General features: G+C 37.3%; 1 protein-coding gene across 8 annotated transcripts in view; it reads right to left on the bottom strand.

Annotated features, from left to right (window-relative positions):
* Nucleotides 1–16,599, bottom strand: part of KALRN (kalirin RhoGEF kinase) — a gene marked incomplete at its 5' end in the record, with an annotated part of 580,305 nt that overhangs the window by 53,659 nt on the left and 510,047 nt on the right. For 4 of the 8 annotated variants that reach the window (XM_083356478.1, XM_083356477.1, XM_083356480.1 and 1 more), the window contains 7 exons: nt 1,063–1,132; nt 4,099–4,202; nt 4,559–4,625; nt 5,581–5,714; nt 6,883–6,978; nt 9,861–9,965; nt 11,602–11,885. In XM_083356478.1, the coding sequence (XP_083212604.1) occupies nt 1,063–1,132; nt 4,099–4,202; nt 4,559–4,625; nt 5,581–5,714; nt 6,883–6,978; nt 9,861–9,965; nt 11,602–11,885 (860 nt within the window). The remainder of the gene's footprint in view (nt 1–1,062; nt 1,133–4,098; nt 4,203–4,558; nt 4,626–5,580; nt 5,715–6,882; nt 6,979–9,860; nt 9,966–11,601; nt 11,886–16,599) is intronic. The other 4 variants (XM_083356479.1, XM_083356482.1, XM_083356484.1 and 1 more) reach the window with 3 other exon arrangements.

Genomic DNA, 16,599 nt, shown 5'->3' with positions numbered 1-16,599 from the left:
CAGCATACCACCAATATCTGACGCTGTGTCAGACGCTGTGACCTCTCCCAGCAGTTTCATGAGATCAGAGTGTCTTGCATCACTTTAACCAAAATCCCTGGATAAACCTCTTTGTCTCTGTCTGTCTCTCTTTGACACACAGGTTGGATCAGTTCTCTTAGGAAAAAATCGAACTACTGAAGAATGGTTCCCATCACTCCAATCCCATGGAGTAAGAATAGAACAATATCATGATTTATGGCACTGAAAGTCACTGAGAGATTAAGAAGGACCAAGAGAGTTGGATTCCTTCTGTATTTGTTTCTCCAAAGATCATCTCTAAATGTTGACCATGCAGTTCTTGGTCTGAACTCTGATTGCCATCCATTCAGATAACCTTTTGCAAGTTAGATTCTGGAATGTATTACTTGAAGGTGTGTGTTCTGTTTTTGTACATCTATATACTACATTAGATTTTTTTTTCTTTGAAGACCTGTATCCTGAACACAATGACAAGGCTATAGCTAGGAAGAAAAACCTAATCAATATGCATAACCATTTTAGTTTAAGAGGGTTGCAAGTTAAATGTTCAGCAAAGACTCCTTTTTATTATTTTGTTTGAATTGTAAGAAAATGCTAAGCAAAATATAGCTTTTTTGTATTATGACTGAAATTAAAATACTGCCAGTGGTGGGATTCAGCCGGTTTGCACCAGTTCAGCAGAACTGGTAGCTAAATTTTGCTGCATTCAGAGAACTGGCTGTCTTCTAGAAGTCCGGTATAGGCCTCGGAGGAGGCCTCCCAGGCCTAGAACAACCCACTGGAAGTGCAGGGGATGCCACTTCTGGAAGTCCATTCTAGGCCCTAGAGGCCCAGGCCTGCATCAAATAAGAGAACCAGTTGTTCAGGTATTTGAATTCCACCACTGAATACTGCTTATATCTAGAAAAGAAAAACTTATGGAAAATCAGAATATCGTGAACTAGAATTTTTATTTGATATCTTTAAAAAATGATGCCGTAAAGTGAGCAAATCTGAAATGCATTTAATTTCTTTTTAAGAAAAAATTAACTTGTAACTCACATGTTTGATGAAGAGCTGTGCTAAACGGTCATGTTCCTGAAGGCACTTTTCCAGTTCAGTAAGAAAAAAGCTGCAATATAAAATAGGCAAACTACGCTCAAAATCCCTCTTTTCCAATACGCTCCATTGACACACTGTATAATTCTATAATTAGAAAATAAACTCGATGTTACATTAGTTACCTCTAAAAACTTAGTCTGTTATTTGGCTGACGTTCAGATAATATTTCTAATATCATGTATGAGTGTACAATAAATGGCTATTTGTATCCTCCCAAAATCTTCCTCCTGATAATAATATTCTTGTTATGTTTATCTTCTACTCAATTTGGGCAGCTAATTCTATGGGGGAATCTAGGTAAATGTATAGAAATTATAACTTGACTTTCATTACGATCTTGCTATTAACAAGTAGAATGTTAATTGTTCCTATGTACAAGAAGCATTTATAAGACAACTTTCCTTTACAAAGTAAAACAGTTAAGTAAGAGAAGGAATGAAGCAAAATGTTTTGGGAAAAATGTTTATCACTGGTATAAAGCCATTTAATATACTGTATATTAATTGATAAATTTAATTAATACATAAATTGTTGATTGATCAGCGAAGATAAAAATCCAGTTGCTGTTAAAATTGGTCTTTATTCTGTAGCTCAATGTGTATGGACTGAATCAGATCTTCCTAATTATCATCAAAGAAAAAATCAAATATACATAGTCTGTACCTCAAGAAGGCCTAAATCAGTCCTTAGATACTTTAGGTTATGGAATAAAGACCAATCTTAGCAGTGAATTTCTCTCCTTCTTACTTTTCATGATACTGTTTCTTGTTTGGATGATATTATTTTTACTGAGTACAGACAGTCTTCAAGTTACAGGTACTTGTTCAGCAAGCTTTGAATGCTATGATGGTGCTGAACAAGTGATACATATACTCTGCAGCACCTTCCTGTGGTCCCAATAGCCTTCTGTAGTTCCAATCCACAGCCCCCACTGACCAACCCACATTCTGTATTGACCGCCCACCGCCCTCACTGCCCACCCATACTCTAGCATGGCCCATGGCACCCCCAACCCTCAGAGCACCCCCCTGAGCTCCTAGACTGGGAATCCTATCATTTCCTTCTTAATGACCTGCTCAGATCTAAGGTGATGACAGCCACTGGGATTGCCCAAATTGCTGTCACTAAGCAATGTGGTCACATATCATGCTTTACAACCACACTGCTTAATGATGGAAATTATGTTCCCAAATGCTGTTGTAACCCAAAGACCACCTGTACCTTGTATCCACTTTCAAATACACACAGCTCATTTTAACAGCTCGTTCCTTTTTATTTTTTATTTTTATTACGTATTATACTTACTAAATTATGGTAAACATGGTAAGATAACTAGAGTAGAGTTCTTTCAAGAATATGCTAACAATGATAACTGCACATAATTCTAGCAAAAGGGTCCAACAGAAAGAGGGGCTGCAGTTCTACAAACAACTCTGCCTTAAATCCCAATTTTATTCTCTTGTCTTTTTCTGCTAGTATTCTCATATAAATTGTAGCTTCATCTGAATGTTGTATTTCCTTGCAAATATCACTCTACTCACATTTCAGACAGTTGTCATGCCAACAATTAATTCCAACTGGCAGTCCTTCATGTCTTAAAATAAACATTGTTTAAAAATGCAAAATCCTATTGATCCTCACATGACACAGTTTTAAATAACAGAAAGGGCCAAGATTATAATTCCAGAGACAAAAGAACAGTAGGTACAATACAATAGCAACCCTTGTTTTTTTTTAAAAATAAGTCATAATCTTCTTCAGCTAATGCCAACAGCTAAAGAAGAATCAGGACAGTTCTGGAACAATGTTTTCCCTGTCTGTTAGTGTTGCAGGGTAAACCAGATAGAAATCACAGACAGATGAGCTAATTTTACAGTACTGTAGAATTACATTGACAGAATGCATAAAGACAATCCTTATAAAAATATAAAAAATTATCATTAAAAATACAAAAATAAACATTTAAAATATACAAACCACAAGAGTGGAATACCTCCTTATGATAATTATGAATGAAATGATAAAAACATGTATCATCTAGGTTGCTGTGGATGCGTCTGAAAGCAGAAGTATATAGATTTGTGGTAATTGCATGTTACTGTCTCATGAATGAAGATAATGGAAGACCTACGGGTCAATTTGGAGGGAATCTGTGCAACATTCTACATGAAGGCAACCCAAGGCAAAAGCAAATTCTGTAAGGTGATAGAACAGATGGGTGGGAATGAGATAAGACCAAGGAATTAATGCCAATCAGTGGTGGGATTCAGCCAGTTCGCACCAGTTCAGCAGAACAGGTAGCTAATTTTTGGTTGCCCAGGCCCAGAATGGACTTCCAGAAGTGGCATCCACACAGAGAACCAGTTGTTCACATATTTGAATCCCACCACTGATGCCAATGATGACTTTTTGGTCAACAGAAAACACTCTCTGTGTTTCAAATACATGACTGAAGCATAAGTCTAATTATACATATGTGCAGATGGAAAAGGAATTAAGCAAAAAGCATGGCTGATTTAACTGTTTACCACAAAACTGAAAATGAATGAAGCATACAAAGGTAGTAAGATGTTCTGAATGTAGGACAAACCATTATTTACTAACTTCAAGAGTGAATTTTGGAGAGAAAAGGTTGAAAGAAACAAAAAAAAGCAGAAAGACTACTGGGAGATGCATTTACGTCCCATGCCGAAACATATGTACAAATTCTACATGAAAAACATAATTTTCTAACAGAAAGCATAGAAAGTGTGCATATATAGAATGTATATAGAAAGCACTTAGAATACAGCAAAAAAAGAATTATGCTATGTAGTGCCAGAAGTCGACCTATGCTAATGGGAAATATCTGGGTATTCAGGTTGTTTGCAAACGAGAGAAGAAAGAGAGATGTAATGACTGGTCAAATTAAATGTATATAAATATAAATATTGTACAATTTAACATTTAGTTGTTTATAGTAGCTTGTAGACTTACTCTTTGTGCCAATCGTAGATCTGGTGAATGTTTCCAAATACAATCTTGTCTTTCCCTTTCATATCTTCAGGAACACCTTTTTCTTCTATTCTTTTCATAAATCCCTTGGAAAGGGAAAAAAAATAGTGGCAATGGCAGACAGGAATATGACCAGTAATAATGTTCATTTTTCAAGCAAACAAAATCAACTACTCATTGTAATAGCAGATCTTTATATGCAAGACATCATGCTTCTGTTAGTTAGTTTCTTTATTAATAGTTTAGAGAGATGTCAAGTTTAGATGAGCCTTAAGGACTTGGTGACAACTTGTTTAGATGAGTTTAAATCAGTTAAGACTTTTAAGAATATTTAGAATGGCTCGCAAAAAGTCAATATTAATCAGATTGTGATTTAGAAGTTCTCAGTATTAGCTTTTTATTGAAAAAGAGCTTATATCTAAACTAATTTATTTTAACTTACCTCCACCACAGTTCCTAAGTCCTTGACATAGTCTTTCTCTGTTTGTATCAGTTCATTTAGAACAAACCTAGAATTCAAAAGAGGTGTATATCGGTTTCACAAGGCCTCTACTCCAAGCACTGACCAAAACTAATTCTAAATTAATGGAGTGTGACTAGTTGCAATTTGTGACTAGTTTGCAATTCTCAATAAGCAAAAAATTCAGAATAGCGCCAAATTTGAATATCCTCATCCTGAGAAGGTGAGCTGAGTAAAAAAAAAAAAAGGCAAGGTGATAAGATGCTGGCTGAAATCATACCAGAATAACCCTCATCTTCTATTGACTTATCTTTTGCATTATGTAAAAATAAAAACTTAATAAAGAACTAGGTTTAGCTTGCTCCCATTGCCTTCAGCACATCCGATTGCCTTTGAATCTCTTACGTCTTCAGTGTGATTTTGATTAAACCAAGGCAAAGCCAATGGATAGAAGACACGTACTGGCTAATGTCTACACTTTCCTTGTCCTACAGTACTTGATTCTGATATTATCGCTCTCATCAATGTATACTTTTTAAACTCCACCCAATTTTATGCAAATAATGTCTTTTTTCTCCTAGCGGAATAAAATTTGTTCTCCTCTCTACTTAAGTATCTATCAAATCCATGCTAAGACCCTGTATGGTGTAATGGTTAAAGTGCTGGCCTAGAAACCAGGAGACCATGAATTCTAGTGCCACCTTTGTCATGAATGCTGGCAGCTTGACTTTTGGCCAATCTCCCTCTTAGCCCAACCTGCCTCATATGGTGACTGTTGTTGTGGAGAAAACAGGAGTAAGGAAGGAGTATTAGGAATGTTTGCTGCCTCAGGTTACTTACACAGTAACAAAAACAGGATAAAAAGCTAATAATAAATAAATCTGCTCTTGATAATATGGGCTGTGGCTGGAGAGGGAATTTCTTCCCACAGACATTTCTAAACTCTAGTAGGAGACAGCATCAGATATAGAGTTGCAAAACAGATCAATAACAGATTAACTTACATCCTGCCTCTCATAGCTTTGGCCTTTTGTTCCTCTTCAAGGTTTCTTGAAGGGGGGGTTGGAGGCGTCACAATTTCATTCAAGCATCCAGTACTATCCTTTAAGCTTCCTCGGTAGGAGCCCCCTTCCAAAGTCTTAAGAAATAAAGGGGGGGAAAAGACAAAACTAGAAATTATAACCACTAATTAGACAATATATTTAACTTGTTTTCTCTGATATTTTAGATTTATAATAATTAATCATGAATAAAATATTTCAGTATTTGATTAATGCTAAGGGGAAACAGTTTCTAGCATCACAGGAGCGTTGTCTGCATAGCAATTCTTCTAAATAAATGGATAATATTTTTTTCCTAAGATCAGATGCCTGTCTGTAAGCAGAGATTAAACTACTGTTTTTTCCAGTTAAAAAAACAACACACAGAAAATTGGATTAATGTTAAAATGTTGAGCAGAAATCTAGATACACGAAAAAGGAAGAAAGTAGAAGGCTGATGTAAAATCATAGGCACAAGGTTAATTTTGAAAGGAATTAAATTAAAACAAATTGTTATATTATAGCCAGCTGCAATATTGAGTTGCTGTCACTTTTCTTTCAGCTAGCTGAGTATTTGTAATGTTCAATTATTAAAAAGTGTTATGTAATGTTGTTTGATTTTAAGCACAGTCCTTGGAGCTCTTTTATTCTGTTCAAGATAGCTTGTTACTGAACATTCTTATCTGAGATTGTTATTCTTATTTACATTCCTCATTGCACTGTACAGTCTTCATTTATAGGTAAACTGAAGTTCTTTAACTGAAGGAGAAACATTAAAATGAACATACGGCTTCATAAACAATGCTAAATATATTTGAACCAATGTTTCCAAAACTAACTCTCTCTAGTGGCAAAAAAGATGTGACTACCATACATGAAACAATAAGCATCCCTTACAGCAAACATTTAAAACAGGTAACACATCTGAAAACATTTTCATGGCAGCATTTCTACACATTTTATACTGATTTGCATTGTCATTTTTTTCACTAATATCAAAAAAGTTGTGATGACAAGAAAGCCGTAATCACGTGCCTAGAGGCTTATCAAATAATGCGTAGAGTGAGTAAATCAGCACTGATCAGTTTTACAAAGATGTTACCTCAGTGTACAACTAAAAAACTACAGAACACACGTTCAGTTAGATATTCAAATGGGCAGAACAACAAAGATGAGAAGGCAGGATCGGCTGGGACAGAGACTAACTGACCTTCTGTGTGGCTATGCTACAGTTTTGTCCAGTGGATCTTAGGACTCTACACTCACCAGCTTGCTTTTGACCAATTTTTCTATTGCACTGACAAGATCCGCAGCAGTTGGGACATCAGAGCTGGTCTGTCGAGAAGCTAGCAAAGAGGAAGACTGCAAGACACCAGTTTGCAAAGCGACAGTAGGTTAGCAGGAATGAGAAGAGGAAAGCTGTTAGCAGTTTGAGGTCATACATTAGGTTTAAAGCACGAAATACATGGAGAGCTTATGGGGGAGGGGAAAGACCATGACATATACAAGGCACAGGACTCAACAACAGAGTGGCATCCCCCCCCCCAAAAAAAAACCAGTTCTGAAGCTGTGATTAGAATTTATGCTCACGATGATTCTAAGTTTTTTTTCCCTACAAAAAGCAAAATAAAATGCCATAGAGAACACTTTTCTTCTTGTTTACCTCTTTCAAGATGTCAACAGTGTTCTTCTGAATCAGCAGGTGCTAAATATGTAAAATATTTGGGGATAAGGGGAAGAAAAAGGCTTTGCTTCCTCTCTGCCTATAGGACACATATTTCTTTTCTTACTATGTTAATTGTTATACTTCAATAGCACACGGAAAAAGTTGAATCAAGCTAATCGTATTGCTAGTCCAGAATTCTATCAGCAAAAATCTTTCTGTACCAAGCATGATTGCTGAATGCTGCTAGGTACTCAATTAAAAACAAAAAAAGGACTTAGACTGTTATTTTTTTCCACTGACATCTTTGAAAATGTGAGTGGGGAAGAGAGATAAGAATGTCAGTTGCTACCATCTTTATTCCATTAAAGCTATCAAGCAAGAATCTACTAAAGAAAGCAAAATAGCTTCAGTTCACGCTACAATTTTTGTGGCCAACACTTCACAGAGCATTAGATATTTTTACAACATATCCATAACTGCTCCCCACTCACTTTCTACCTTAAGAAAGTAACATTTGAAGCAGGTTACTCTCTAATATTCAGATATTCTCTTTTCTTGTCCACTGGTTTTCAAGTAGTAAAATACATGGCTGCTGAATGTGTAAATATCTACATAGATTCTAAAGGTTAGATCCTAGGACTTGGCTATTTTAAAAGCAGATAGGGAATATTTCGGCATCAACAAGAAATATGGGGCCTGAAAAGAACAACTGGGGCCTTATACAATCTATTCATGTTCCTTTCTTGCACATACATTCACATACACAAATTTTGGGATACCAGACTCACTTTGAAAGTTATTTAGCATAACCAATCTCCAATGAAGTAATTTATATGGCAACATGAGTTTCTGACCTACTTCTTCTGCTTTTGAGGGTATTACTAACAAAGAGGCAAACGCAAGTGGGCTGATTCTGACTCCTAAAATACTCAAAAGCAACACTACATGCTCCCAAAAATATATTTTTCCATGTTCCAACTCTTCTATGCAAAAAGAAACTGAACATATTCAGAAAAATGTATAATCAATCTGAGAATTGTGTAATACCTGGATGTGGGTCACCTGTGTTCTTGAGGGTAAAAGGCTCTTTATAAACTAACCTTTATATAATTTAATGATCTCCACAGGTGTAGACTTCCCCGAAGGAGGAATAAAATAATCAAAAGTTCAAGAAAACTGTAGTGAAATTAATAAGTGTGGTTGAATTGGACCCAAGTAGTGACAGGCAAATAACTCTCTCAACAAAATGGACTATTGTACAAGCATTAGGCAGCAGTGCCAGATGAAGGTTTGCTAAGAACTGTTAGTGAGTGATGTATCATTCTTGTTGCATTATTCCCTAAGAATATTGTGCACTAAGAATTTTGTTTTTATCTTCTTCTCTCATTGATTCTGTGTGACTGATAGGCTACCAACAAGCCATATTAAAACAATTCCAGGATATGAGAAAGATTACTTTTTTACCTATACTGTGGAAGAATTAGCACTTACTAATAATAGAGCTGTGCAAGCTTCAAAAATTATTCAGAAATACTGTAGCAAGCAAAGCATGGTTACTTATTGGAGAAGCCTAACTTTTTTTTGGATTTCTATGTCAACCAGATTCATGGGATCTAAAAACTCCAGTTTTCACAGTGAGTGCAACCAGAATGATTAAAATATATTTAAGGAAAGTAGAGTTGCTAGCAATGTCTTTTCCCTTGGGAAAGTAAGGACTTGTAATTTATTTTAATTCTTTTGCTGTATACAGACAGCAGTGCGGAATCAGTTTGTTTTCACTACAGTTCATTCAATAAGCACTGTGACTGAATTCAAACACTACATTTAAGCCATAAACTGTGGCATACAAAGGGCAGTGCCTGACTGAACACAACAAATTACATTATGACTTTACATGATGCATGAACTCAGATATGTAATCCTTCCAAGTCAAGTAATATCCACAACACTTGACTATTCTTCAGTCGTCTGATCAGAAAGGCAGCCAATATTGCTCTATTGGCCTTTCCCCCCTTGACGTTGTGCAACACATCTAGATTATAAATGAAGCACTCCGATCTTCAGCAATCCACGAAAATACAAATTTCAAATATTAAAGCCTTTGTGCTGTTCAGTACCATAGAAGTATTTTTATTTGCTTGCAATCAAAAGAGCAGTAGGAAGCTGAAAACTATATTGGAAGGTTGTACCCAAGAGCAAGGGTACAAGTTTACTGTATCCAGAATTTTCTTGGTCGTCAACTGAACTTTAATAAGAGGTCTGACTGCTAAGAAGTCCAAAAGTCCAAACAAAATAAAAGAAGCATCATTTAATACCTATAAAAAGTATGAATGTAAAAAAAATCAAGCTACAAATGTAAGCAGGTTAACTTATAAAGACTTAAGCAGGAAATAGACATCAATGCACTTAAATATACTGTATAACCGAGATTTTGAAAGTAGATGATTCAGTTCCATTTTTTGCCTTGGAAAACAACAAATAAAACCACATAAACTTGATGTTTTAGATCCTAATGGAGTTTCCCCCCTTTTCTTTTTAATGAAGTCATCCCAAGGAGAAATGCAAGATAGAGCCTTACCATCTCATCTTGTGTAGGATCATTATCAAAAATCTTCATTGGAGGAGGAAGTGGTGTATGAGATTCTTCGTCTGGTTCATCTTCGCCCCAACCTTTCTTGCTCTTCTGAAAGCAAGAGAATCATGTTTACAAAGACACGAACAATTTAAAGGAAAAAAGCTGTCCAAATATCTGAATTAGGATTAAAAAAGAAAACCACAGAAAATAAAATCAGTTTTTTGTTTTATTATATCAAAATTAATTTGAATTCAGTGTACAAAAATCAAATAAATGAATAAATTCTTGCTTTTCCCTGACTAAGGCAGCTGCTCCTACAGTCTTCTTGAGGACTGGGTGAATACCGTGGGACATAATGATGGAAACTTTAGGGACAGCAGGGAAAACAACAACCCCACGCTGTTCTGTGACCTTCCTTCTATAAGAATCTTCTATTTGTGGAAGAGTAAGTCCCGAGTCACCCCATAATACGGAGCCAAAATTAGAATAAGAAAATAATGTAAGTGACAATGAGTTTTCACACATTTACTTCCATTGTATAAAGGCTACTTTGCTTACTGCTTCACTCAAGTATTATTCACGGCAACAAAAGGGCGATTCCTGTCATCAGTGCTCAATCTCAACACTGAACTGGGTCTTTTCCCCACATGCTCAGTGATATGCTTAAGACAGGAAGAAAATGCACCACGTTGAAAATCACTACCCACACACTGTTCCTGCCACACTTGTAAGACATGGCCAACCTCACACGAGGGTGGGACTGTGGCTGTTCGAAGACTGCCTTGAAGGTGTGGGGCCAGAAGAGCAGGTACAGGGAAGCTGCTGCTTCTCCTTCATAGCAAGGCTTTCTGCTTCCTGCAGAGGAGAAGAGGTTACTGAGAGAAAAAGCAACCTTGTGAAACATCTTCCAAAAATTATTATTCCTACTTCTTCAACTTAACAAGAAAAAAAAAAGAAGAGAGAATGTTGGCTGCTGGGGAGGCACTGTGCTTTCCAGTAGGGCAGACATGTCAAACACAAGGGGGCCGGATCCGGCCCGTGAAGTGGTTTCATGTGGCCCGCGAAGCCATCCTGGAAACAGTGAGGGAACGGCCCCCACTGCCTTGGCCCTGGCCCAGAGACCCTCCTTCTGCCAGAGACCCTCAGATCTGTCCCACTCCTGCCCAGGCCCTCATAGGCACCCTTGATGCAAACGATGTAGAGCTGGCCATGCCCACCCAGTAGGCCATACGCACTCTAGCCACGCCCACCCAGTAGGCCACGCCCACCCTGGCCATACCCACCCGGCCCCCTGAGGGCAACCGCAATGCTGATGCGGCCCTCAATGAAATTGAGTTTGACACCCCTGCAGCAGGGTAAAGCAGAAGTGGGAATGGAGTTATAGACCCCAATGCAGGTGGGGAGTGGAGATGGTCCTGCAGCAGTCCAGCTGGAGCTTTTCAGCTCACTAAGGTCTTTGAGACTCCTCTTCTGCACAAGCCAGAATGTTCACAGAGACATTTCTTTCATTTTCCCAATAAAAATACCACTCCCCTATTGGACCACCTGCTTCAGATTCTTGAGACAAAGACTATGTCTGGTAGGTAAACTTGGCACTGGGAGAAAAAGGGTGTGTGGATGTAGTGTAGATTAGACTGTCAATCATGATTTTTAATCAGCTATTGAAAAGCAGAGTAGCAGAAATGAAAACGTTAGGCTCAAGTTAGCATTCTTAAAAAAATGTAATGGCAAAGTGTACTTGTACCTCATCGGCACTGTCTCCCTGAGGTGTGGTTTCATCTCCAGGCTTGGGGGAACCTAGGTCAAAGCTCTTCCTTCCTTCGCGTACTTTCTTCTGTTTTTTGATGTTGCTGTCAGCTTTCCCACTGTTCAGTCGACGTACAGGACTTGTTAGCCATTTTTTCAGGGTATTGGTTGAACGCTTTGGACCAGGGGAGCTCTGGATGGAATTAAGGGACGTATGGGGCTGTAAATTAGCCACAGAATCAGTTTTTGCTCCATTTTCGTTGGAGGAGGTGGAATAGGCATCTGCCAGAAAAAGAAAATAAGGATGCTAAACAACAGTTGTCTAAAGCTTGATAATCGCTCTGAAAATAGTGCCTGCAAATTGTTGACAAGGATTAAAATTAGACGGGTACATGCTACACCAGCTCTGCATTCAATGTACTAACTTCATGTCCCGGGTTTTATAAATGACCCCCCCCTCCCTTTCAGGCTTTTCTTTTTTCTTTACCTGAAAAACACTCTAAATTTTTATTGTCTGATATACTTGGCATCAACACATTCAGAAAAGAAGTTTTCAAGAGGGGAACTATGGAGACTTCTTAAGTTCACAGTCTGAGTACTTTTCCTGCTGAAAGAAAGAAAGGCTAGTCTGCTTGTACCCTTGCTATAAGAACTTTGATTTTTCTGCAAAAGCAGAAGTCACCCAAGGATGATACATTTATAAGAGTAACAGATTCGAGCTACTGAATTGTCCTACCACTGTTATTTTCATCCTGTTTGTGCACACAAATCAGCATTAAAACTGGCAAAAGATAAGCAACTGCTGAAAAGGGTTCCACTATGTTATCTTCTGTTTGATAGACCTCAAACTTTTTCCATTTGCAACATTCACATGACTTAGAAGGGGTAGAAACAGAAGAATCCAAACTATTATCAGACCACAATTCCAAGATTGCTTAATTTTTTCACTCCGGAGATAATTTTTATCTACTTCATTCTTTTTTCTCCTCCAATTTTACAGAAAGACCTTGAAACCATTGTATGCTCTACAGGATCCCTCCCTGAAAGAAGTGTTATACTTTGGAAAAGTTTCAGCTACAGTATCCTTTGCCATGCCGCTTGGAACAGCTGGTTAAAACTAGCAGTTACTGAATTAGCTTATTAAACCCCAAAATAAATGCCAGCATCTGAATGCCTGGCAAGCTGCTGAATTGGCACCTCTGTACAATAGAACTTTGTTCATCAGGATAGGAGGCCTGCTGTAAATCAAGCTAGACTTGCAAGTTGGAGAAAAGTTTTTATTTATCTCAATCTCCAGTTCCAGCGAGAAACAGCTAGAATACCATCAGTATAATTTCATGATTTTATGCTCCTGAATAAAACTATTGCCCAACAGACTTCCACAGCAAACTATGCATTTAGCTACATATAATTGAAAAATGTAGTTATTAAATTATCAACTGAGTCTTCCGAAAATATGACCAAAAGACACGTTCTTTACAACCACTTATTTCTACTTTATGAGGTTTTTAAGGAACAAAAGAATTCTTTTTTAAAGTTGAATTTACAGATATTTTCTCATAGCGATTTCCTTTCAGCACGTAAAACATGTGAGGTATAATTTGGAAATGCTTACATGTCTAGCATAACCTTCAACACAGCAAAAAAGAAATATGAGGAAAGTGGAGCGGGCTGTGGTTTCAGTGACGGCAACTAATTTTATATCTATATGATTTCTACGGATACTATATGTAAAACCCTTGAAACTCGTTGAGTTACAACAATGACATTCTATGCAATGTTCTGAAAAACAGAAGTGGTAGTAAAGGAAGTTGCCTCACTTAGTAATTGCACACAATATTGGCTAATTTGCACTGTGTTTTGTTCTGATTTCACCTCATTCACATCAAGGTACAAGAGGAGGTCATTCTGAAACTACTTTCAGAAACGTTTAAAAGCCCAAAGACTCAATCTGATTCTGTTTCTGCAGCTAAAAATAAACAGGAATTTAAATCATGCCCACATGCCAGAAAAATACCGATTGGAATTTAAACAGTGCTTTACATCCCAGTGCTCTAAGTGCACCAAATTTCCAATGGAGCAGAATTCCTCTCAAACAGGCAAATCAAAAGCACATTTCACCGAGCAAAAAGAACTATATTTGTTATGTTAGGAAATTCAGCAGTGTCTTCAAAATAAAGAAATCCAAAGTCTACATTAGGATGCAGATAGTATCTGACTTACAAGCATTCGTTTAGCGACTGTTCAAAATTACAAGGGCAATAAAAAAGTGACTCATGACCAATCATCACACTTACCATTAGTGCAATATTTCCACAGTCATTTGATCGAAATTCAGGCACTTAGCAACTTAGTATTTATGACCGTTGCGGCATGGAGGGTCATGTGATCAGCATTTGTGACCTTACCAGCCAACTAGCAAAGTCAATGGGAGAAGCCAGATTCACTTAATAACTGAGTGATTCATTTAACAACTGCAGTGATCACTTAACAACCATGAAAAAAGGTTATATAATGGCTATAATTCAATTAATAACTGCCTTGCTTAGCAGCTGAAATTCTGGTCCCAATTGTGGTCATCGGTCAAGGACTGCCTATATAGAGAGCTTCAATGTGGAGGCTAAATAGCAATAGCCCTTACACTTATGTACCACTTCATAGTGCTTTTACAGCCCTCTCTAAGCGGCTTACAGAGTCAGCATCTTGCTCCCAACAATCTGGGTCTTCAGTTTACAGTCCTTTGAAGGATGCAAGGCTGAGTCAATCTTGAGCCAGTTAGAATCGAACTGCCAAACTGCAGGCTGCCAGCAGAAGTAGCCTGCAGTACTGCACTCTAACCACTGCGCCACCATGACATAATATTAATATTTTTTGGATTATGCACACCACACTAAGGTCAAGATGATTAATTTTTGTAACTGAGAAAGTTAGCAAGCTTTTAGAAAACATAACTATCTTGGAAACAGTTACTTCTTAACTACGGTATCTGTCTTAAATACAGGAATAGCTATTTAGTTAATCCTATTGCTTTGTTCTAGTAAATCTACACAGTGTCTTTTCAAAAATACATATGATACGTACATATGTATATGATGGAAAAACAACTATTAACAACCATAAACCAAAAATATGTAGTGGAATGGCTAGTTTGTGAGAAGGTTGTAGTGTGAAAATGCCTTTTATGGGACGTTTATAACATGAAGAAGAGTTTACGCTGATGGTTCATATTCCACAGAAAGTCCAAATGAGACAAAATTCCAGATGAATTTTGAGAATCTTTTTCTATTTCTTCAGCATTCAAAAGTGTGAAGAACCTTTTGATAATCATTGATTATTACTGATATTCTGGTGTGTTCCAAACAGCATAGTTTCAATGTTCACTTGAAAACCAAGGCAAGCTCATTTGGTACACAGACAAAGCAGTAAAAGTACCCAAATGACATTGCTAAAAGATAGTTGAGCACTATTAAAGTTTTTCTTATATAAACTACATGTTAAGACACTTTAATCTAGAATGGTTGCATTACAGAGTATTTAACAAGAACTTTGATGAAATAATTTATGTGGGATAAGCACACATCCATTATGAACAGTTCAGAAAATCCACACCGGCAAGCATCTAAAATGACAAGATTAAGCAAGGTTAGGCATTTTCTGTGAATTCAAAACTCTGGTTATTTCTATAAACAATGGAGATTTCGTATCCTGGATAAGAAAATATTTCATTTCCAGTGAATTTAATGCCAGACACTCTTTTTTTTTCTTCCCAAGGTACCACACCTGGCTTCTCTTGCTGTGTAGAAAGAAGGGACACACTAAGGTTAAAGTGGCTGAATCAGAGCACCTTGGATGTCATAAAGATAAGAATAGACAAAAAGAGAACATCATAAAATCCATAACCTCCAAAATCCTGTGAGGATATTATTGAATATGTGACATACAACTATACATGCTTAGTGGCAGTTCAACATTTAAATGCAGAACAATTCCAAACTTAAACTTCAGAGAGGAATGTACAGTTCCCACTAAGTTTAGTCAGATATCTGAGTGACAATTTTAGTCTCACTCATTGCTAAAAGGTATATGTGGACCACCAAGAGTCTAAGATTTCTTTTTGAAAACAGTCAGTTAGACTTTTAACACTGAAATGCTCTTAACAAGAAGGCTGCAACACGGTTCCTGATTCCAAAGGGACTTAAATATCTTCAAAGAGGCTCTGCCACTTGAAGCAGGATGGAGATCTTTTTCCAAGCCAAAATTCAAATGAATGACTCCAAATGCAATGCTCACCAATAAAAAAAAATTACTAAACCTCCTCCTCAGTTAACTATAATGCAGCAGTTCTGCTGCTTTTAAATGTACAAGATGCAGGTTCCAGTGAACTCCCAGCATCCAAAAATTAAAAATAAAAGCTAATAAAGGAGAATACTTGTAAGCTCAGGGTTGACACGAGAGCTCCTTGGTGCTCATTAGCACTGATGATCTTACCTAGTTTGGGTAATGAAATGACCGCAAGAAAACAAGCAAGCTCAGAGAGCACCAAGGACCCCTCATAAAAATAAAAGCCAACTCCCCCGTGCAGAAGCAAACCCTTAATTCAGCATGCGCCTCCCAAAATACAGGAAATCTGATAGGAATAAAAAGAGAGCTCCTGTCCTTAATTCTCTAATTTACTTACTGAGGCTTAGTTATGCTCCAATGGGGATTCCAGCTGCCTTGTGGGGGTTTGTTCTGTAGCTATGTTCGAGCTCCATGGCTTAACAAAGAGCTCTAACAGAGTTCTGGAAAGATATGAAAAGGAATGGAAAAAGCCCAAAATGCTGTGAAACAACACAGCATGGAGGAAAAACGCAGATGGCACATCTGCCATCAATAAAAAGCAGCAAAATTATAGGTGAAGGATCAAAGGCAAACAAGTACAGTACAACAGCAGAAAGGGGTGTAAACAACTCTGAGTTGTCTTGGCTTGAATTGGGTTTGTACAGTGATTCTTTTG

The sequence above is a fragment of the Vipera ursinii genome (assembly GCF_947247035.1).
Source record: "Vipera ursinii genome assembly, chromosome: 1".
NCBI lineage: Eukaryota > Metazoa > Chordata > Lepidosauria > Squamata > Viperidae > Vipera > Vipera ursinii.
Note: the sequence above shows the minus strand (reverse complement) of the source record. Positions and strands in the feature narration are given on the sequence as shown.